Consider the following 23,634-nt stretch of genomic DNA (forward strand, 5'->3'; position numbering starts at 1 on the left):
ATTCCTTTTGTCCTCCGTTCCTCTTCAGGAAGGTCCCCTTCGTCGGCTAAACAAGTGAAATGGCGGCGAGGCGGCTTACGGTTCCTTTATATTCAACTTCCCATCTTGCTTCCTTCATTACCTATTACTTTAATTGGCTGTTCGAGGCCTTTCACAAGCGGCCTTTGCCTGCCCAGGGGATGCCATCTCCACAGCGGGCGCCATGAGGATAATAGCTGTCAAGGATGATTTATGGGAGGCAAGAATTGCCTTGTGCTACTAGTTTTATAGCTGTCAAGGGTGTCGTTTTTATTTTTCTCCCAGGACATGCCGTATGTATTCGACACTGCCCCTGAACTTAGTTTCAATCTCAAGTGTGTGCCCGACTCGGAGGATGGCAGGCGTGCCTCCGAGCACGGAGGACAAAAAGCCGACGTCTCGTTTAGATCTGAACAACAAGGCCGCCTATTACCTCAGCGACCTCGCCTAGCCAAGACTAACCGACTTCGCTCGAGAAAACCATCGCGTCCCTCCCGTCTCCGCCCCGCCCCTTATTTCCGCCCCGCCCATTCGCGGCATCCGGGCAACCGATTCGCACGCCCTTTTGCCACTCAAAGGAAGAAGCGACCTCAGAACAGGCGGGAGCGGGGGGGAGCCGGCTGAGTCGAATAACCCGGTTTTCATTGGTTCGGGAGCGATCCGGAGGCGGCGCCGCCGTTGGAACTGCCCCCTTTCCCCCCCCCCGCCACTCTCCTCAGAAACCGGCTTTGCGCTTTTCAAACGCCAACCGTGGACGTGACGGGAGCGAGCGCGGGGCCGGGCGAGAGCGAGCGAGCGAGCGAGCTGAGGGCCGCCGTTGCCGAGAAAGAGGGACCTGCGGAGCGCCTCGTGTGCGCCGAGTCGGGAGGCTGTCTCGCGGATGAGGGTTGCGCGCGGGTGCTGCGCGGGGAAACCTGAGGCTGTGGAAGGGAGCGGAGACAGCACGCTGGCCGGATTTGCAAGCGAAGACAAGCCCTGAATGCTGACTCGAGCGCGGTACGGTGTACTTTCTCGGGAGGTTCTCGGGTCGTGCCTTGAACGGGGCGGGTGGGGGGGGGGTGTCCCCTTCTTCCCCTTGTTTCAAGGGGGTCTCGTGTCTTGGGTCTCACGCCATAGAAGCCCACAAAATGATTTCTCTCACGAAGTCAATTATGGCGTGCGAGCGACCTCGATGAATAATATATATATATTTAAAATGGTGTGTACGGATGTGTCACTCGCCCAAAGAGAAGCGGTGACTTAGTGGTGACTGGTTCTTGGGGTGGGAAGCAGCCGCATCTCTGCTTTATGAGGAGCCCCAGACGGGCAAGTTGCTTTTAAGGACGTCGTTGGTTTGGCGACGTCTTCTGTTAAAAGTGCCAGTTGGTGTTTCTTTTTCCATTTGTCTAAAAAACTCTTGGGGAGTTTTGCTTGCACGTGTTGCAACACAACCTTGGAGTTGATCTGCCCCCCCCCCCGTCTCTTGCAGTCGTCAAGATGAGAGTGGCAACACCGGCCGGAGATGATCATAATTGTGGTCCAACACCTTTGGCTTCCTGTCTTCCCCTTCTCTCTGCACTGTGCTGTTAGCTCGGTCCCCACAGGACGGATGTGAAACGTTTCTTCCCATAATTCAAAATTCGCTTAAGAAGTTACTTTAAAGATTGATGTAGTCCTATTCATTTAAATATAGTTTTCTTTAGTTTAGACCAGTGTTTCTCAACCTTGGCCACTTGAAGATGTCTGGACTTCAACTCCTAGAATTCCCCAGCCAGCGAATGCTGGCTGGGGGATTCTGGGAGTTGAAGTCCAGACATCTTCAAGTGGCCAAGGTTGAGAAACACTGCTCTAGATCAGTGTTTCCCAACCTTGGCCACTTGAAGATGTCCGGACTTCAACTCCCAGAATCCCCCAGCCAGCCAATGCCGGCTGGGGAATTCTGGGAGTTGAAGTCCAGACATCTTCAAGTGGCCAAGGTTGAGAAACACTGGTTTAGACAACAACTGCATTAGTCTGGAATAGCATTTCAAGGAGATTCTCCACAGCACACACAGTCTTTGGGATTTTATAGTATATTCAAGGGTGCTTTTATATTTCCCTGCTCCGTATAATTTATACTGAGAAGCTCAACCTTGTCTGAATTAGAGAAATCTCCATGTAGCCACCGCACTTTGAGGCACCTCTTTCAGGGAGGGCTATTGTTTGGGAGCACCTGTTGAACCAGCATTCCTTCATTGTCAGTTCTTTTCTTGTTATTACAAGAAAAAGATAAACCAACATTTCTCACTAGACGGGGAGGGCAAATGATAGAAGGTGGGAAAAAGTAGCAAGTATTAAGAGGATCTTTGTTAAGGACCCCACAACAGCTTGAAGCAGTGTTGATGAGAAAGTTTAGTGGCAGACTTCTATGAAGACTGTTGCCTTTTAAATAGTTATTTATGATGCTTCAATTTTTTTTTAAACAGGTGCTTGTAAAATTATTCACAGAATGTATAGTTAACATTACAAAAATAAATTTTAGATTTATTTTTGCCATTTCTTAACTCTGTTTCATGCTGAAGTTATATTTTTAATCTTGAATAAATGATCTTATGTCCTAACAAAGCTCAATACAAAGCCTGTATGAACTTTTTACAATGAAAGTCAAACCATATAGCTTCCATGCTCTTCTTCAACTGTTTAAAAAAATGAATTCCCGGTTCTCAAACATTTAATGAGTTGAAATGTTCACTTTGGCATTTTGTTAAATGTAATATGTTTCTGTGCATGTCACTGGAAAGCAATGGGTGTTTTATGTGTTCCAATCACAATTTCATTTTTTTAAAATTGTGGAAAAGTTAGTTTGTAGGTAATACTTCAACATATGGGAAAATATTTGTAAATTCACCAGATTTGAATTATTAAGAATCTGTGTCATTCCAAGCAAGCTAACTGGAGAACATTGCCTTTTGAAATTAGTGGAGCTTGATTGTGACTTAATATGTTTTGGCTCAGCTTGAAAATTAGTTGTCTCTAAAAATTAAATTTGGGCTGAGAGTTTTAGGGCTCACCTTTTGAAAGAAGTAATTAAATGGAATTCTGAGAAGTTTGGGGAACATTTACCTCCGAATGACCTCAACCCCTTTTCAGTTGTTTGGCATTAAGTGTTATCTTGATCAAAGTATGTGATTTCCAAAAGATGATTTACTGCATAAAACATGCAAGTCTTTTAAGCTATACATGTAAAATGGGAATAAATACTCCATATCTGTTCAACATGTTTCTTTAAAACTAGCTGTTAGTAAATTACATTTTCATCTCTGTGCAATTGACTTTTAAACACAAGCTCTAATTTTGTTATTATGGAATTATTTTAGCTAAATAAACTCTCCTCATTTGAATGTTTAGATTCCTAAATGATTATTTTTCATTTAAAATGTATACCTGAGAATGCAACTGAGGCTACGTCATAAAGTATGAATCATAAGGTGCAAGGTTTAAAAAAAGGCAATGCTTTTCTCTGGAAGTCCTTATGATTACTTTATTGTTCTGCTAAACTATTATAGTTAAGGTAACATTTCCTATAAGTGAAGTTCTGGTGAGTTTATGGCCATGTCCATGTAGTTTTCTTGACTGTAAGTAACAGTAAGGAAGTGGTTTGCTACTTGATAGTGGAAGTGGTTTTTCATCGCTGTTGAAGCTTTTTTTTTATTTCCCAGTCTAGCCTAAAGTCCTGGGCTTATCTGATAGACATCCATATAACTATGGCATAGGCCCTGACTAGTTTTTTGAGATCAATAAAATTTGACTGACTGCTGCCACCTATCTAGGCCTAGTTATTATCTTGGTAGAATGCATGAACAGCAAATTTACAAGGCTGGCTCTGTAAGATGTGCCTCAGGTTTGCTATAAGACTATGATTATCTGTAATGATAGAAAACGTGCAATGTGTACAGAAATGCTTTGTAAGAGAGCAGACGCTTATTTATTCTTGAATTAGAGTAGCTCATGATAATTTGAGAGATCCATTTTAAACTTCCTAGTCTATTAGGATTACAAATTTTAAATAATTTGATGTTACTCCTATTGTCTACTGTGTTATATAATTATGAATTAATGAAATAATATTGCTAATAACTAGTAGTGCTAATTGTAAGACCTAACTATCTTGGCAATTATACCTCCTCAGAATTGTTTCAGCAGGTTTTTTTTTTTCTTGGAGAAAAATGATACACATATTTTGGTCCCATCTATCTTAAAGATAATGAGAACTTACCGAAGCAACACTTCAGTATGGAAGCCATAATAGATTGTGATGTTGCAAATAATTTGGCTGGTGATTTATATGATTTGTCATATTTAACTAGAAAAACACACAGTTTTAACATGCTGTATTACTTTTTCAATGACTTTTTTCCCCTAATGGCCAAAATTCTTTGAAGTATCTATGACAGAGATATGGAAAAGTTCATTATAATTTTATAAAGCTTCCAAGTTTAATGTTCTTGTAAATTTGGTGTTCTTGAGCCTGAAGGATGAAGGTCTTCCATCTCAGCTTCCATGGGCCTCTGGAATTACCTATTCTAGCTCCACCTCCTGCCTTGGTCTGCACCTAACTGCTGCCTCCACCTAGCCTTCAGGGGTGTGACACACTTCCCCCTAACTCTGGTGTGTGTCTGAGTGAAAAGGACTTTCATAGCCCTTTTGCTTTGTTGAGATGTAAATGAGGAAAAATGATAAAATGAAAATAAATACTGCTGTGCCCCTTTCTGGCCCTGTAACACTTAGAGGTGTTACTGGGGAAATTGGCCCTTTTACCTTTGTGAGAAGATTGACCAACTTGACAAAATAAATATAATAACATTTAGTTTATTTTAAAAGGGAAGGGGAGAAAATGGAATGTAACAAATCCTTTTTAAGTAGCTATATGCAAAGCATTCAGGTCAAAAGGAGTTGAAATATAGAATTGTTAAAATGACAGTATGAAAAATAATCATGCAATTCAGTAGGTCCACATTGAATAGATCACACGATGATAGATCCACCAATATAAAAGTAACTGATGTAAATTTGAATAAAATACTTGAGAATTGAGCTTGTAGAGACAGTAATAACCAGAGACAGTAAATCACGTTTAAACACACACCCTGTTAAAATAAAAAAAGTAACCTTATGCAATATTTCTAGCTCAACTAGTTTCCTATTCCTTAGGATGACCTGATGCCTGAAGCTAAAGTCCCCTTGCTTTTTCTGGCTCTTTTTCTGGCCTTTTTCCCAGCTTCTTGTAGATGTTTTCCTTTTTCTCAGTGATTGAAGAGATTCCAACCTTCTTCCAACCTTGGCACAAAACTTTTTGCTCTTTTTCTCTGGCAGCCTTTTTAAAGATAAACGTTTTTCCTCCATAGCAGATTTGCAGGATTTGGAGGGACAACTGCTTTTGTTGATGCTAAAACTCATATAATTTTGGTTGAGACAAAGAAGATATTCTCTGTTTGGAAAACAGTTTTCGATCTTGTGAAATCCAAGTGTCATAAATGCATTCATGAAATAATTGTAAAAATAACAGAAAAGGTTTGTTTTTTTATCACATCACATTCTGGGTCCGTTTTTCTTTGTTTTATAGCCACTTTGTTTGCTTTAGATCAATTATTCAAATTTTATTAATTATTTAAAAATGAATTATTATTTATATCCTTTAAAAATCAGCTTGATGTATATAAATCTGTTGGAATTTTTATACTAAAACAGTTTCTTCTAAGATCTGAAAAACTCTTAAAAGGCAAGAGCTTATTTCAAGTGAGTCAATAGGAGTTTTAACTAATTAAATAAAAACTAATGGCAGAATGGAAACATATGAGAACTGTGGAATACTTTTATTTAAATACAACTTTCTTTAAACAGGTGAAAATCAGTACGGACCTTGGAGAGACCCCATGCATTAAGTATGTCTAGGAGAAAATCAGAAAACAAAAACATCCCAGGCTTGTTGCTTATATCTCCTCAGACACAGATAAAGGCAGATAATTTCAACCATTTCTATGAAGTTGAACCCAAGGAATTGGGAAGGTAAGAATATATCTCAGGTTTTTTTTTTCCAAATTGATCTTGCTTTAACTTCTGTTGTATTAGTGCATTATGTACTGTAATAACGAGCTTGTTATTGCACCTTTTTCAGATGATTTAAACTAGTTAATAAAGAAAAGAGTAAATTCAGTCCTGTTCATATCAAGAGGGTCTAGATCAGCTCTCCATTGAAACCACCTACAACAGTTTGGCCTCCTGTCTTAGAACAGGCTAACCACTATGTGTGTGCTTAGCTTCAGTTTCAGCTTTTTCCAAAACTACAGTTTTTCTGTAACTTGGATATAACATTGATCTTGCTCTGGTAAAGTAAGTTGCAGGTGGGGCCCCGTAGAAAAACAGTTTGTGGAACATTTTAATATACGAAGTATGACATGAGAAATATTTTTTTTCTGCGATCAGATTAAAAATAATTACATTTGCCTACATTACAGAGAATTCTTAAGTGTGGAAAGTGTTTCCCACAATATTGGGAAGGAAAATGGGCCACCTTATTTCTTCAGTATGCTTAAGGATTTGGGGAGAAGATAAAGATCACTGTTTTAGTTTATGTTGGTCTTCGGAGATTTTTGGAAGCAATAGAGAAAAGTCTGAAGAGTTTGTCGTAAGCTAGAAAGCTACCCTTCTTTATTCCTAGGTTCCCATGAACATTGAATAGCTAGTGAATCCACCTATGAACTTTAAAACTCTTAAGAGTAGTCATATGCTTTCTTCCAGTTAGAATTACTAGATAATTTTAAAACTAGAACTAATGAAAGAAAAATCATGTTCTGTGTCTGGGACAGCCTATTCTGTTGCCAAGAAGAAAAATGAGAAGAGGAAATCATTATTGCAAGAACTTTGTTCCTTCCTCATAGAAATGATCAACACATTAATTCTATTGTGAGAATTTCTTCATATTAGTAATAGCCATATTCATGAAAAATACAAAGCCTGTATAGTTTTCAGTGATGTTAGAACCTAACTAATAGCTTAATTTTTATATTTTAGGAAATAGAGGTAGTCCTCGACTTACAACCGCAATTGGGACTGGAAGTTCTTTTGCTAAGTGAGGTGGTAGTTAAGTGAGTTGCTCCTGGTTTTCATATGTTGGCCATGCTTTTAAGTGATTCACACAGTCATTAACTGAATCCGGTCTCCCCCATTGGTTTTGCTTGACAGAGGCAAGCTAAAAAAGTTGCAAATGGCAATCACATGACACCCCCCCCAGGGCCATTGCAAACATCTTAAATATGTGCCAATTGACAAGTGCTCAAATTTTGATAACATGACCACAGGGAAACTGACAGTTGTAATTGTGAGAACTGGTCATAAGTCACTTTTTTCAGCACTGTCATAATTTCAAATAGTTGCTAAACAGATGGTTATAAATCAAGTATCTGTACGCTAAATCAGGGATCCCCAACCTCTGGGCCATGGTCTGTTTGCAACCACACTGAGTGAGGGGTGGGCCAGCGTGCCCGTGTGTAGCTCAACTTACCCAAATTGAGCTACTCATGCATGCACACTGGCCTACCTCTCACACAAGTCGAGCTACATGCACACATGTGTGCTGGCTCGCCACTCAGGCATCCCAGTTCCTCTCTTTTTCCCCCCTCCCCAGCTAGGCCACCAAGCTGCAAGGGTTGGGGACCGCTATTCTAAATTTATTCAAAAAGTTTTTACCATTCACAGATTCCTTCTTTACTATCTATAAAAATGTATTTACCATATTTTTCAGAGTATAAAACGCACCTTTTTCCCTCAAAAAAGAGGCTGAAAATCTGGGTGCGTGTTATACACTGAATACAGCATTTTTTGCCTCCCAAACCCTGCCCCTTCACCAAAATGGCTGTAAATAGCCTTTAGGAGTTTAAAGAGTGCTCCTGGGGGCTAGGGAGGGTAGAAATGAGCAAAAAACTACCCTTTTTTGCTCAATTTTGCCCCCCCCCCTCCAGCCCCCAGGAGCACTCTAAGCCTCCTAAAGACTATGCATGCCCTTTTTTGACAAAAAACGGGCCCGTTTTCGGGAGGTCTGCAGAGTGCAAAAACTTTTTTTAAAAAAACTTGCCTCTTCAAAATCTTGGTGCCTCTTATACTCCGGTTCATCTTATACTCTGAAAAATATGGTAAGTTGAATGGAACTCCTGTAAACTACAGTACAGCAACACAGCTATGGGATATTTTTAAAGTCAACCTAGTATTCCAGGTCAATTACTGCAAAATAAATAATTAGCATGGGCTTTCTATTCTGGGAATGTGTGTTAATGAACATTCATAAAACAATGTGTTCTTATAATTATTTTAATTAGCACTGTAGATATAGCAAAAAATAATCCTATTGTTTTTAATAGGAAAAACGTAGGCAGGTTTGGCCTAGTCTTTGGTGGTACATATTTCATTTTGAGAAAAATGATTTTGGAAAAAAAAAAAATTGAACATGTTTAATTTGTGATCAAAATACACACTGAGGTTGAAAGTTCATTCTCCAAGCTTGTGAGTTGGTTCCCAAATGTTTTGTTACCAGGCTAGGAAACATCTTCAGTGGCGTTTAGGGAATGTCAGTAAGGGCTTCAGGTGTGAGTGTGTCAAGTGAGGGTCTTGTGATGGGTCAGATGTGAGTTATCAGTGAGAGTCTTGTGATAGGGAGGTTACATAAGGTCAGGGTCATTGGGAGGTGAATGGTGGGGGGTGTTGCATGGGTTGATTGAAGCTAGGTGCTGTCTCTGGTTGGCTGTGCAGTTGATTTGGATTCTGAGGGGTTCGTAGGCTGATTGTAAGTCAATGTGTTGATGGAATTGCTTGTAGAGTGCGAAGCTTTGATGAACTCACAAGTGTGGCAAGTGTAGCATGGCCGATGATTTTTGTTGCTCCAATGAAACTGATGCTGGTTGGTGTCAGTGTGGGTAGAGATTAAGGATTTGGGATCGTGGCATTTGACTGCCAGCCAGTGTTTTTAATTGACATATTTGTCCCACATAGAATTGGTTGCAATGGTTACAGTTGATTTTGTAGATTACATTGTTTCTTTCATTCTTCCTATTCTTTCCTTCTGGATAATTCCTGGCAGAGTGTGACTGTCGTTTTGTCGACTATTGCTATTCCTAGAGGTTGAAGGATTCTGGCTGTCATTTCCAACACCCCTTTTCTGTATTAGTTTTTGTGTGGTGGTTGGCTGGATGGTATGTTGTGGTTTGGGTGCTGTGTGTTGGAATATGAAAGTTTTTGGATATCCATTATGGAGAAGGATGTCAAGCAGCCATTTCTGTTCTGCTTATCTTAGTGTTGTGGTGCTGCAGTGTATCCTGGCCCTTCTGAAGAGGTTCTGGACACAGCTTTTTTTGCATGCAATGGGGTGGTTGATATTCGTCAGTATTGCAAAATATACGTGCTTGGGGCTGTTGAATTGACTAATATAGACTTGCTAAGGTGGGGCAAGATTATAGAGTGTGTGTTACTTTATCAAAATGTTTGCAGAACAGCTTTTGAACAAGAAAAGGTTGTTGGTGTGCCTGAACATTAGGTGAGAAACTTTAAAATGTCTAGCTATAAGAGGTATAATCAATGCCAAGAAAGTTAGAATGTTCTGGATTTTAAGTTAGTCAATAGTTAATAATTTTATTACAATAAATTTCTACAAATTTATTGTAATAAAATTATTAACTATTGACTAACTTAAAATCCAGCACACACGCGCGCGCACACACACACAGACATGTTATACCTAGCTAAATTTCTTATACTGAACTGAATTATATTTAGTTTCTTGTGTGTATATGCCAAGTCTTTTTGTTTTGCTAATTGCTTCTATGAAGAATTGTTTAAATCCACTTAAAAGTGATGTGCCCTGAATCACATATCAAAATTATACTTCCTACTGAGGTTTCACAGGAACAGTGGTGATTGTGACAGTAAATACAAATGTGAGCTATACAAACATTTTGGGGGAAAAGGTGCAGGAAAACAGATTACAAGGCACTAGTTTTTAAATAGTTAAAATAGTTAAAGGTTCATATACTTTAGTTGCTCCAGAAGCTAATCTTTTTTGGTCCCTAAATGCATTATGTACACAAATAAATAAATAGCCACTCAGCTTTGTTTGGAGACTCTAAAGGAAAATAGTCAGATAGGAAAACCGTGGAACTAAGCTAGTAAACCATGTCTAAATTTGTTGACTTCTGCTACCGCCTCCCTAGTCCTGTTGCTATCTCCTCTTCCTCCTGCTTCTTTTTATTTGTAGATAATTGGATCCTGAAGCTCCTCTCTCCCCTCATCTCACTAAAATGATGCATACTAAATAGTCTCAGGATCCAATCTGGGTTGGTCATCAGGACCAGAGGTTTGGCCTTCCAGATTTTCAGACTCGTGCTGGAGCCCATCTTCAGGGATCTTCTCTCTAGCAGAGTGTGTGCTGTTCTGTGTGTGGTATTTAATTTCACTAATAGTTTCACCTATTCACTAATAGCTTCTCCTAGGTAGCTGAAATGATTCTAATGGGATAATAGAATCCTGCAGATGAGTAGTTGCCAAAGTAAGGCCTTACAATATAGATTAGTATCTGCACTTTAAATCTGGAAGTCTATTGATAACCAGTGCAGGGCCTTCAGCACTGGTATAATGTGCTCCTATTAATGAACATCAGTCAGAATTGCAACGTTTGATGCTCAGAGGCATCCCCATACACAGAACACTGAGGTAATCTAAGCAGGAGGCCATGAGTGCTTGAACCAGTATAAGCAGAGGTTGCAGCTGGCACACCAGCTGAGGCTGGCAAAAAACTTCATAGCTACAGTTTCTACCTCTTCTAGTAGGACCTGTAAGTCCAGAAGAACTGCTGGGTCAAAAGATTGCTTCTTTAGGAGTAGTCCCATTCTGTCTAAAGACACCTGATGGACAAATAATAACTCCATGTTACTAGTATTCAGTTTAAGACTAAGAAAACTTAAAGATTTCTAACTAGCCTATGTGTCACTTTCATTTGTATTGAGCAATCTTGTGGAATATTAATGTGCAAACTGTCAACTAAAATGAATGAGTGCTATATCTCCATGTGACTTGAAGATACATCTGGCAATCCTGATAGATATGTATATTTATAAACCAAATCTTTGTCTGAAATATCATAAATTTGAAGGTAGCCAAAATGAAAAAAAAAAGAGATGTCTGCAGATGGGTGTCATATCAAAGGGAGAGAAATCAGGAGTGGGTAGATGAGGCAAAAAAAGAACAATATACTTACGCCTCATGAACGGGTATGAAAAATGTGGAATGTTTCTGGTTATAACTTCCATGCAAAATTCCTAAAATATGCTCACAATTTTTGTGTGACCTTCAGCGCTTTAGCATATATGTACCAAAACTCCTCTTCTGCCTTAGATGGAATAGGAGCTGATGGCAAATTGAATGCATACTTGCTGACATATATGTACTTTCTTCTATGTTCTTCAAAGCACTTTTACCTAATCAAATGACAAGCATTGCACAACACTAATGCATAGGTTATGTTTGGTTGACTTCAGGAGAATGAAGTAGTTCCTTCTTTTTGTAATAGTGCCAGCAAATTTATTGAGCTAATTTCACCTAATGTATAATGAAGCAATAATAATAGTTACTGAAAGAAAATTCAAGCTTTATTACATTACTGAATTTCACTGGCTCACGTTGCATTTGTAAAAAAAACAGTCACCTTGAAATAATAGGTGAGATTTTATAGTTATGTTTCCTTATGGTAACTATTCTGTTTGTACTTCAGTACACAAATCAGTTGCTGACCTCAGAATGAGGCATCTTTTGTTTCTTTTGGGTGTTTACTTGGAAAATTCTTCTTTTGATCGTTTTATAATAGAGTCCTATGAGAACTGTTGCATTTTTTTGAAAGAAACAAACATGAACTTCCAAATTTGTGCATTTTATTAGAGCATTTCATTTGTTAATTGAAATACGATAGCTCAAAATGGATGTGTATTTATATCAGGAGGAAACTTCAGAGAACACAAATAACTTCTTTTTAAGGTCATATATTTTACATATACAAAATTTATAAATTCTACCATTTCCACATTCCAGTCCAACTAATGGGATGTTTTAAAATTATGTCAGTTTGTCAGACCCTAAATTTAAAATCTTTAATATTTAAAAGTTTGTCAGACCCTGATTTAAAATCAGTGATTGCTTTTGGAGTAGTCTCAGTAACTGTCCTTGAAATGTGGACATTTTCCCAAGCTAATTCACAACTGTAGAGCTTACCCAGTAAAAGTTAATTTCAAGAATTTTAGTTATATATTTTAAGTTTTCTGGTGGCATTATATTGTCTTAAGCTTTATGAATATAGGTGGAGTAAGGTTTTAAAAATATTTTAAAGTATGGGTGGGTTAGCTAGAAAGATTTTGGTGCCCACAGCATATACTTTTCATTTAATTATCTTCCAAAATTTTTAACTTCCTGATTCTGTTCCCTGTCTAATCTTAGTATTATATTTCTGAGCATTCCTATAAACTTCTGTGCTAAAATAAAAATGCTGGTTTTCAGGCATTCTTAACTTGGCTGAGGGAATACATTTTTCTTTGCTTATGAAAGGTCAACTTGGTTTTTAAACAGTATGTGGTTTTCTTCTAAAAACACAAGCTTACCAGCATACATTTTTTTATTCTACAGTGAAATGAGTGGTAAGGAAAAAAATGGCATGATTTTTTTCACTAGCAATTTTTTTTGTATGGAGACTTTGAGATGTACTTTTATATTGTATCAGGAAAGTTATTGTTTGAACTTGCCCAGTTCATTAATTTTGCTTTACCTTTTTATCTATCAAGATGTGCTTAGCACTATTTGGGCTCCTTAGTCTCCACCAAAGATGGAATTTGTCTTTGACACTTCTATTTCAAATCTTTCCTGATTTTAATTGTTTACTCCTCTTATGGCCAATTGTGGGCCATAATAATAATAATAATTCCTCAGGAGTCATTTTAGTTCCTCTGCATTTACTTTTTGACAAAGGGTAATTAAGAAAAGATAAAACAAGAGCATCAGTGATGTAATCTGTTTTGGGCTAAGTTTCATTATTGATAGAAAGCCTATATACATATACACATACACACACATACACACACACATACATATATACAATCTATCTATCTATCTATCTATCTATCTATCTATCTATCTATCTATCTATCTATCTATCTATCTTATCTATCTATCTATCCATCCATCCATCCATCCATCCATCCATCCATCCATCCATCCAATAAATATATATATATATATATATATATCCATCCTATATAATTTGCTCAAGGATTTGGCTACCCTGATAGTAAAAAAAATCACAGGATCTGCAAACTCATATCATAAAAGTACACAGTGAAAAACGGGAATGAAATTAAATATAAAGAATACCAAACTAATAATAGAGGGTGGAGAAACCAGCCTTAGAACTGACAATGAAGATGTCAAAGTATTGGATAGCTTCAGCTGTTTAGGATAAACCATCAACACCAAAGGAACAAGCAATCTTGAAATATGCCACAGATTAGCCATGAACCCTTTGGAACATCCTATGATATGCCTATGTCTACAAAGATCAGAGTTGTGTAAGCAGTTGTATTCCCTGTAACACTCTATGGAAGCAAAAGTTGGATCTTGAAGAAAGATGATAGAAAGAGTACTGATGCTTTTGAAAAGTGGTATTGGGAAAAATTGTTAAGAAAAACATAGACAGCCAAGAAAACAAAGAAATGGATCATCAAATAAATCAACCCAGGGATATTGTTTGAGGCACAAATGATCAGGCTCAGATTACCTCACTTTGGATACTAGTTTATACAAAGACCCAGCTCTCTGGAGAAAGCTTTCTAAAATTTGAACTTTATAATTCTGGGAATGGTGGAAAGAAAGAGAAATGACCAGCAGCACTTATAGTGGCAATGGATACACCACTGGTAGACCTTAAACACCAGGTTACAGAAGGGTCATCGTGGAGAAAATCTATGTGGTTGGTTAAGAGTCAACAACAGCTTGATGGAATATGATCAGAATTTTAAAACTCTGTTCATGTTCAGTTCAAAAGTCATGCCAGTTTATTGTTGCACAGCTATCACAAATTTAGTCTAGAGGTTTTTTTGTTTTGAAAAGAAAATATAAGACCCCTTCAAACTCAAAATCTGAGGAGAATTTAAGCAAATTATATGTTTTAAAAGCTTGGGAAAGAATTCTAAATGAATTTGGGTGAAAGTAGCATTTCTCATAGATGTCAAAAAAATCTCTGTTTTTATTCTGGTTACTGACTGAAGTTAAGATTTGATCGGTTTAGTTTAATATTATTTTCATAGAGGTGTAAAGTGCTCAATGACTGTATATTTATACTTGCCAATATAAAACTGACATAGGGTAAAGCATTAATATTTGAAGTGCTATAAAATCATTTCATGTTTTTGTCCCGAATATCATTTTGCACTCTATATTCAGTGTTCAGAAAATTAGTTCTAACACTCAATATGTTTTAGCATAATTTTAAGGTCTAATGTTCAATAATGTCATTACAAACATTGGTTTAATTGTTAAAATCTTAAAGGGGTTACTGAAATCTGTTTTAATAATAGAGAACTCATTAAGATTATTTTGTATAAAAGTGGTGTTATGGTTCTAAAGTAATAATCTTTATACCCCATTTTATACCTCAGTTAAATTGAGCACATTCTTTATAAGATGTAGTTTATTTCTAGGATCTAAATTTTGGAAGGAATTGAGATAAGAGAAATGATGAATTAGAAGCAAAGAGATAGGAAATTGAACCTATGGTAGCAGCTGCATATAGATCACGGCTAAACATTTTGTTGAAAGAGCTTTTGGCTTTGCATCAAGGATGAATGATGACCTGTGATCCTCCAGATGTTGGAATACCAGCTCCATTCAGTTTCAGCCACTACAGGAAATGTGGGGAGGCTGGGACTGTATTGCAAGACTATCTGGAAGGCCACACATATAGCACACATATTCTAAAATAAATATTTACAGAAGATAAAGTTATGGATGCAAAACATAGCATATTCCTATCTGTAAAGAACAAAGGGTGAAATATTACAAAATATTGTTGTCCTTCTGATTTGGGCTGGGGAGATAAGTACTTCACAGTTGTTTCTTCTGTTGTTTTTTTTTTCAGAGGAAAATTTGGTGTGGTTAGAAAATGTATTGCGAAAGCTACAGGCCAGGAATATGCAGCTAAATTTCTGAAAAAGAGGAGAAGAGGCCAAGACTGCAAAGCAGACATTTTGCATGAAATTGCTGTTCTCGAACTAACAAAACCAAGTCCTCGGGTCGTAAATCTCCATGAAGTCTATGAAACAACAAACGAAATCATCTTAGTTTTGGAATAGTAAGTATACATTCTGTGTCTGTCAGTGTGCATAATCAGAGAAGCAATATTTGAGGATCCCTTGTATTTTCCAGGTTTTGGTCCTTTGTTGAAATGACTTACTTGCCTATCTATGGGACTCTTATCCTTGATTTCTTTCTTGTTCTTCATTTGAAGTTTCAGTTGAAATTTACAAATTAATTTGTGGTGCATGTTCTCTTGCTTCAGTATACAATTTTACGAAAAACATGAATTAACTGTTTTATAATGATAGGAACTCTGTGTTAAAAGAATAAGGCAAATTCAAAAGTTATTTGTTAGGCAGTTCTGGTGTTTGTTTTATGCCCGTTTGTCCTTTCCTGCAAGAGATTAAGAGATATCAGTTGGCTGAGTTTACCAGTTTCAGTCATAATAACTTGACTTTGGTATCCATGTTAATCCATAATGAATGGTTCATACATTCTCCTCAGCTAAAGTATAAAACAGTACATTGTAGTTCAGCATTGCGTGTGAACTTGATTTTTGGAGATTCTAAACCAACAGTTTACAAGGAAACAATTGGAGAAACATTAAAAGAAATCCTACTTTCTTAACCTTTTTTTTTCTTTTCAACTGAATAAAATATTGGAAAGAAATTGTATAAAAGGGCTTGTGACTGTCTGTAAAACAATTCTTGGAGAACTGAGCAGAATGGGACCAAACTATGCATGACAGGTAAAGTCAACAGCAACAAAAAGAGAGATCAAATGTGAATACGGGCCAGATCCCATCCAGCAGCTTCAGGGGGAAAATAAATCCAGGAAAAAGTCTCCCAGTGCATCCTCAAGGGAGACGAAGTTGGGCAGTGGCTTGGAATGCTAGTGACTCCTCTGGTCTCAACTCCCATCCCTTTTCCTTCTTGTTCATGTGACCCAGAACAGCACCATTTGAAATAATTGATTTCAAATACTATACATGTGTTCCTAATCTTAATTTCACTGTATTTATTTGTATATTTATTTGTTTATTTGGCAAATTTTTATTGCCATTCAACTAACCAGAAGTATGGATGGTGAACAGAGATAAAAACAATGCAATTATCCAAGCCATTTAAAAGAAAAATCACCCCCATAATCAATACATTGCCAACATATAATTCTTACATATATCAAAGTTCTATTAACATCCTGATCCCTGTGTCCAGGAAGCCAAATCTTTATGACTTTCTTGAAGGTCAGAAAGATCAGGACCATCCACGTCTCTGGAGGTGAGCTATTCCATAGGGTCACTGAGGAGAAGAGATGCTTCCTGGCACCCATCAGATAACATAGCTTCACTAAGGGAACTCACAGCAGAAACCAGTAAGAATAAGTGATCCCACAAGTAACTTGGCTTATACCATGTAGGACTTTAAAGATGACAACCAGCACCTTCTCATTGTACCTGAAATCCCACTGGGAATCATGAAGCAGCACTATTTCATGGGCATAAGGCGTTTCAGAGTCGCTTTATGAAGGAGATAGGTGGTCTCTAAATTTCCTTCCTTCCTTCCTTCCTTCCTTCCTTCCTTCCTTCCTTCCTTCCTTCCTTCCTTCCTTCCTTCCTTCCTTCCTTCCCTCCCTCCCTCCCTCCTTCCTTCCTTCCTTCCTTCCCACCTCCCTCCTCTAGGATCTACATACACACAGAGTACATATAGTCAGATTCTAAACAGCAACTAAGGCCATGCATCAGAGTTTTAGGAACTACTTTAGTTCCTTCTTGAACCCCACTATGTTCATTGGGGAATCTTTCCTCTTTGCAATAGAAGGCAACCATAGGAAATTCCAAGGCTTCCATCTTCCCATCTACGGGTCCAGGCGCCTCATCACGCAGCCAAGCAACAAGCAAGTCAGCTGTTAGCTTTTGAGGGCTTGTGATAATAGTACAGCTATGAGAAAATAAGATAGTTGTATTTAAGACCAAGTGGATTGAATTTATTTGTTTAGGAATATTTGAAGTAAATTGTTTTAATTGCACAAATTAAAAAATTCATGTCTCCCACTCCAGCTCTGCCCCCAGAACTAGGTTGCAGAGGGCAAGTTTGCTCTAGCGGTTAAAGCATGAGGTTAGAAACTTGGGGGCTGTGAGTTGTAATCCTGCCTTAGGCAACAAGCCAGCTGGGTAGCCTTAGGTCAGTCATCCTCAGAAGGCAAGGGCAAACCACTTCTGCAACGTGCTCTACATGGGGCAGCCCTTGAAGAGCATTCGGAGACTTCAGCTTGTCCAGAATGCAGCCGCGCGAGTGATCGTGGGTGCACCTCGGTACACCCACGTTACACCTATCCTCCGCGAGCTGCACTGGCTGCCTATTGGTCTTCGGATACGCTTCAAGGTGCTAGTCGTCACTTATAAAGCCCTTCATGGTATTGGACCTGGGTACTTGAGAGACCGCCTGCTGCCAATTACCTCCAACAGACTGATTAGATCCCACAGATTAGGCCTCCTCCGAATTCCATCCACTGGCCAATGCCGATTGGCTACCACCCGGAGGAGGGCCTTCTCTGTGGCTGCTCTGGCCCTCTGGAACGAGCTCCCCGTGGAGATTCGGACCCTCACCACCCTCCAGGCTTTCCGCAAAGCCTTAAAAACCTGGCTGTTCTGACAGGCCTGGGGCTGATGAGTTCCTGTCCCCGCTTGAATGGTGTAGCTGTTGATTGTTTTTAAAATTGTGGTGTTGTGTTGTCCATTGTCTTTCTTTTTTTTCCCTGTTTGTTTCCCCCCCCCCCCCCCGACTTGGTTTGTGAGCCGCCCTGAGTCCCTCTGGGAATAGGGCGGCATAGAAATACAATAAAATCGTAAATCGTAAATTCTGAGGAGGCCACTGCAGAGACTTGCTGAAGCAGTCACTAGGAATCAAGACTGACTTACACAAAGCTTCCTGCAATCCTAAAAGAAGTAGCAGGCTACAAATATATCACTAAGGAACTTTATATTTCTTCCATGTGTTGATGTGCTTCTATTTATTTTGACTTTAAAAAACAATTTGTGATTGACATATATAACCTGTTTGGCTCACCAAGCTGCTGCTGCTGTCTTCTGACCGGCATTTGCTACTGCCTCCTAGTAAGGGAATTATGTCCTCAGGTAACAGATGGTGCAAACAGGAACTTAGCTAGTAAAATCTGCTTTTCAGACTAATTACTTATAAATCTGAGAGGATGCTTACACACTCTGATAAGACTAGAAGCAACTGTTTAAAACCCAGGAATGGTTGGAAGTATAAGTAATTTACAAGCATCAATCCTGAAAAAGCCTGGATCCTTTTGAAGATTATACTTAATATTAGTGAAGGTTTCCTTATATGGCCAATTGAATCCTGTTTTTGTTAGGCCTCTTTATCCTTTCTTTTCCAATTGTCTAATTCGTTTTTGTTCATCTATTCACAGTGAATCTGCTGTTTTCTACCTTCATCCTGGTTTTTTTCTTGTTCTTTTGAAAGAGGGGAGAATATATGCATTTTATTTTGTTTATTCTATGGCCAGATTGGTTTCAAAGTGGTGGAAAGAATGGTTGATATATTTAGAGAGGGATCTGCTTATGAATGGAAAATCTTATTTTACAGGCAGTTTATTTTAATCAGTACTTTCATTATTCTTGTTCTTGTCTCAGACCTTACCTCCTTTTTTTTAGAGGGTAAATGTCTGTGTGATTGTGTCCATGCACACACACAGGCACATACAAGTGGTTCTATATGTGTATGTTTATTGGAAGGGGGAAGTCGGATGGGTTTCAGTTGCAGTTAACCATTTTAGATTAATAAGGTAGGGAAAGTGGGTGGTAGTACATGGGATTTTTGTCTGTGTTGTTGCTTTTTCTGCCTAATTTTTGGAATTAATCTTTCAGGTAAATGGTATATGAAGTTTTTTCTTTGGCTTTATAAATGATATTCTTTCTTTTTTTTTGAAGTCATCTATAATGTATCCTGTAGTTTTTATAACATGGATTTTTTTGTGTCACCTTTTTAATTGATACAGTTCAATTATTTTGTTCAGTGCTAAATAGCCATTCTTTTCTAGTGTGAAATTGTGCTGTGTGACAATTTCACATTTGTACAATTTGGCTTTCTATATTGTCAGTGTAGGCCATATCCACACTAATCTTATTTCCGTCTTTCTAGCTCTTTTAAAATCTCTGCACTATATGTTCATTTGTCAGATTTGCTGAAATAAATATATAGCTTATGAGTGAATCTTTTTAGCAGGATGCAGATGAAATATATATATATATATATATATATATATATATATATATATATATATATATATATATATATATATATATATATACACACATACACACACACACACACACACACACACACACACACACACACACACACACACACACAAATACAAATATATATTGTCCAAAATAAGTAACTTTCACTGAATGCAAAGAACTCACATAATTATTATACTGATAAAATATTAAGGGTGATCCCCATATAAGCTGTCTTGTTTCATGGAAGAAAACTGGGGGATAAAGACAAATAAATTCATGATGTGATATTAACAAAATCAACTGCTACTCTTTTGAAGTGAAAGTGTCTATTTGGGCCAAGTTTTCCTTGAGCACAAATGATGCAAAAATTATATGGGTTGTGGAATTTGTATATGAAACAATACCATGTTTATTGCATCACATATTCCAATGCAAAGGATATGCAGTTAGTTGAAAAAGTATGTTGCATGTGTGCAAAAATTATTTGGGTGTGCGCACAGGAATCTTAGAATGCAATGGAAGAAAATTCATTGATGTGTGGCTGTGGTTCTGGCATACATTTTGTTTTCATCTTCTTTCTTAAATTATGTGTGTATTAAATATAAATAAACATGATTGCTTCGGGGAAGGTATGTGACCAGAGTGCCAAATCAAAATGTATTCCAAAAAATAGAAGGCTACATTTTTTGCATTTCTTAAGAGGTTGTGGTGAATTAAAAATGTATACCAGTCGAACTATTTTTTGTTTACTTTCAGATTCTTAGATGAAAAGTGGTTCAGGATAAAATGTTTTAATTCTTTTTTAGAGAATTAAAAAGAGTGTTAGAAACTCTAAAGAAGACAAAACAAGCTTCATGTGTTCTGGATCATAGTCGTTGATTGTTACTTACTTGACTAGGAAAGCAACTGCCATATTTTAGAAATAAAAGATTCCTTTGGCACCAGTAACAGGCTTTGTTGAGAGTCCAGTATCCAATCTGTTTTTTTGTTGTTATTTATTAACATTATAGAAAGTGATGCCATTTCTTTGAGCTCACAGTTGTGATGCTTGCATTCAGTTCTGCTTTTTTCCATATAATTTCTTTACTGCAATTTTATCTTTGAAAGGACTGGTTCTTCTAAAGGTATAAAAGAAGAACAATTCACTTTTGTTTATCTTCACCAATATCATTTTAAATAAGCTGTTTGAAACTGTTTGAAATTATAAGCCAACAGCTGACTTCAATGTTCTGACAGTAAGATACTGACAATTACATGTGTTTGCATATAATTTTTTCAGTGCAGCTGGAGGAGAAATCTTTAATCTATGTCTCCCTGACCTAGAAGAAACCATAGAGGAAATTGCTATCATTAGGCTTATACGACAAATACTCGAAGGTGTTTTCCATTTGCATCAAAATAATATTGTGCATCTAGATTTAAAGGTAATATGCATAGTAACCTTCATTGATAGTGTTTTAAAAATTGTAAAGTAATAACTGTATGAAAATGGGGGGTAAATAAATGTTATTCCACACGTATCTTCAGAGTTTTAGCTGTTACTGACATGTAAAATCTTACATGTTAAAGATTACAACTGTTAGGCAATACAAATTATGGGCAATATGCTATTACATAGTTGGAAATATTTCAGAGTAAGCGATAGAATCTAAATACATCAAATGTTTATTTAATAGGCTTTTTCATAATATTTATTAAAACTTTTTATATCATTAGATATACAACAAGCCAAATAATCATGTAAAGAATTGTAAAAATTTCAAATGGATAAAAATTCATAATGCTTATTTTTTAAAAACCAAATATTTAAATAAGTACTTGGAGCAAGCATACTTAGCTTTCTACCCAGTACTTTAGTTTTTCCATTTGTTTTTCCTTCTCTTTGATTTTGTCTAAAAACGGATTTTTCACTTTGTCATTTGCTTTTCTTTTTAGTTGGAAGTAATTCTAACTAGGAAAGCTAAAGATAAAAGCTGCAGGCTGCTTTTGAAAGAGTTGTGTTTCTACTTGCAATTTTACAACTTATTTATGCTGATAATGAGATTAATAGCAAAGTGTCAAAACTGTGTGAGCTTTATCTTTATAGTCTGATTTACTTTAGAATTAAAAGAGGCAAATTAAAAAAAAAGTTGTTTTCCATCCCACCATTTCTTCCCATTGAACACGTGGGATATTAATTAAAAATAAGGTTTTGAATTTTTGATCTTTTTTTAACATTTCTAAAAGGCTGGGATGTATCTTTAGGTTTATTATGAAAATAAATAATCTATTACTAAGGAGCTATTTGACAGCCACCTACATTTAGAGTTCCATTGATTCCACTGGGATTATCCCAGTATAGGTAGCCTTGTTCATGCATTGATGTATACATTTTCAAATATAATATAAATAATTAATTCATTTATATATCAATAACGTTTGTTTGTTTATTGTAGCCCCAGAATATTTTGTTGAGTAGTGTATGTCCCCTTGGTGACATAAAAATAGTTGACTTTGGTTTGTCTCGGAATATTGGAAATTTTGGTGAACTACGAGAAATTGTTGGAACACCTGAATATCAAGGTAATTTGCACATATTATTTGAATGCATTTTCCCTGACATTGCACTAGCCAGACTTTTAGAAGAATGTTTGCTCTCAAGACTAAAACAAAATTTCATCTTCAAACGTTCTTCAAGTAACCATAAAGCACATTTTTTTCCAAATGCAAAAAGTATAACTTCAAAATAAGCTGGAGAAATTGTGGCCCAGGTGCATAACCATTTTTAATTGGGAGATGAATGCCCCATAATAAAAACACAAAATAACCCAAAAATTATGTTTATATTGGACTTCGATTATTTTTGTAATTACTGTATTTTTCAGACTATAAGACAAACTTCTCCACTCCCCCCCCCCAAATGTGGGTGGAAATGTCTGTGCATTGTATAGAGCGAAAATTGCAGTGGGGGATTGGTGCGCACTGATCAGCTCTTCTAGGCAGTGGCGATCAGTGGCAAACCGGCCATAGCGAATGGGTGGCGGTGAAAGGCTGCGGTGAATGGGCAGTGGCAAATGGGTTGCGGCTGCAGCGAACAAGCTTATTTTTCCCCTTGTTTTCCTCCTCTACAGCTATTGTGCGTCTTATGGTCCAGAGCGTCTTATAGTCCGAAAAATACAGTAATTATGTGTTTGTTGGAAGGTTTCCCTGTTGTATTATAAAGTCTTCAGTTACTTGAAGAAGGGGGCTACAGTCTCCTTACACATAAAAAAAGAGTTGCATATAGAAATGGTGTATAAATATAAGACTAAATATAAGATCTATATTATCACAATTATATACTATACACAAACTATTATAAAGAAATAATTTTCCTGTAACAGGTCATTATATTCTATTAAGAAATGAATGTTTATTTTTTTCTCTTTCCCTGTGGTCCCTTTCCAAGCGCCCCATAGGCAACCAAACACTTTTCACCCAGACAGAGAAATGACGGGGACTCAAAGATTTGTGTGCTTGCAAAGGGGATGGTTTGAAATGGAGTGATTAGCTCCGTTTCAGAGTGTCCCCTTTCAAAGCAGACAAAACTTCGTCTCCCTCCCTCCCTGGGCAAAAAATGTTTGGGCAGCTACCACTAGCTTTGCCCTTTCTGCCCACTGTCTGCTTGCCTGCAGCCTCAATCGGGATCGAGCTCTCGGCACACCCTGGCCTCCACCTGCCCTGCCAGGAAGGCAAAGAGCCCCCATGAGACCAGTAACAGCATGGGCAGCTGCTTGGTGGCCAGCATAGTGCCCACCACAGCCAAGAAGTGTCTCAGCAGCAGCTGGGCCAGCACGCAAGGCGGTTGGAGACAGGGGCATGCTGAAAGCTTCGCCCATTACAGCCACGGGCAAGCAGACAGTGGGACAAAGAGGGCGGAGCCAGCGGTAGTTGTGCTCCCATTCCTGTTGGTCCCCATGCTCGCCATCTCCTGCACTTCAAGAAAATAAGACCTCCCCGAAAATAAGCACCCCGAGTGCTTATTTTCATGC

The 23,634-nt window shown here is 37.7% G+C and overlaps 1 protein-coding gene across 4 annotated transcripts in view; it reads left to right on the plus strand.

Moving 5' to 3' along the window:
* The first annotated feature begins 777 nt into the window (after nt 1-777).
* STK17B (serine/threonine kinase 17b) overlaps nt 778-23,634 on the plus strand; it is a 37,045-nt gene continuing 14,188 nt past the window's right edge. For 3 of the 4 annotated variants that reach the window (XR_015695707.1, XM_087707654.1, XM_087707660.1), the window contains exons 1-5: nt 779-1,014; nt 5,878-6,042; nt 15,194-15,406; nt 20,904-21,048; nt 22,060-22,186. Coding sequence is in view for 2 of the 4 variants with exons in the window: in XM_087707654.1 (XP_087563780.1) it covers nt 5,921-6,042; nt 15,194-15,406; nt 20,904-21,048; nt 22,060-22,186 (607 nt within the window). In the remaining 2 variants the exon portion in view is untranslated. Of the gene's footprint in view, nt 1,015-5,877; nt 6,043-15,193; nt 15,407-20,903; nt 21,049-22,059; nt 22,187-23,634 lie in introns of all 4 variants that reach the window. The other variant, XR_015695702.1, reaches the window with a different exon arrangement.

This window comes from Thamnophis sirtalis, unplaced genomic scaffold (assembly GCF_051295495.1).
Source record: "Thamnophis sirtalis isolate CommonGarterSnake01/CBP01778 unplaced genomic scaffold, rThaSir2_p1.2 scaffold_1, whole genome shotgun sequence".
Taxonomy (NCBI): Eukaryota; Metazoa; Chordata; class Lepidosauria; order Squamata; family Natricidae; genus Thamnophis; species Thamnophis sirtalis.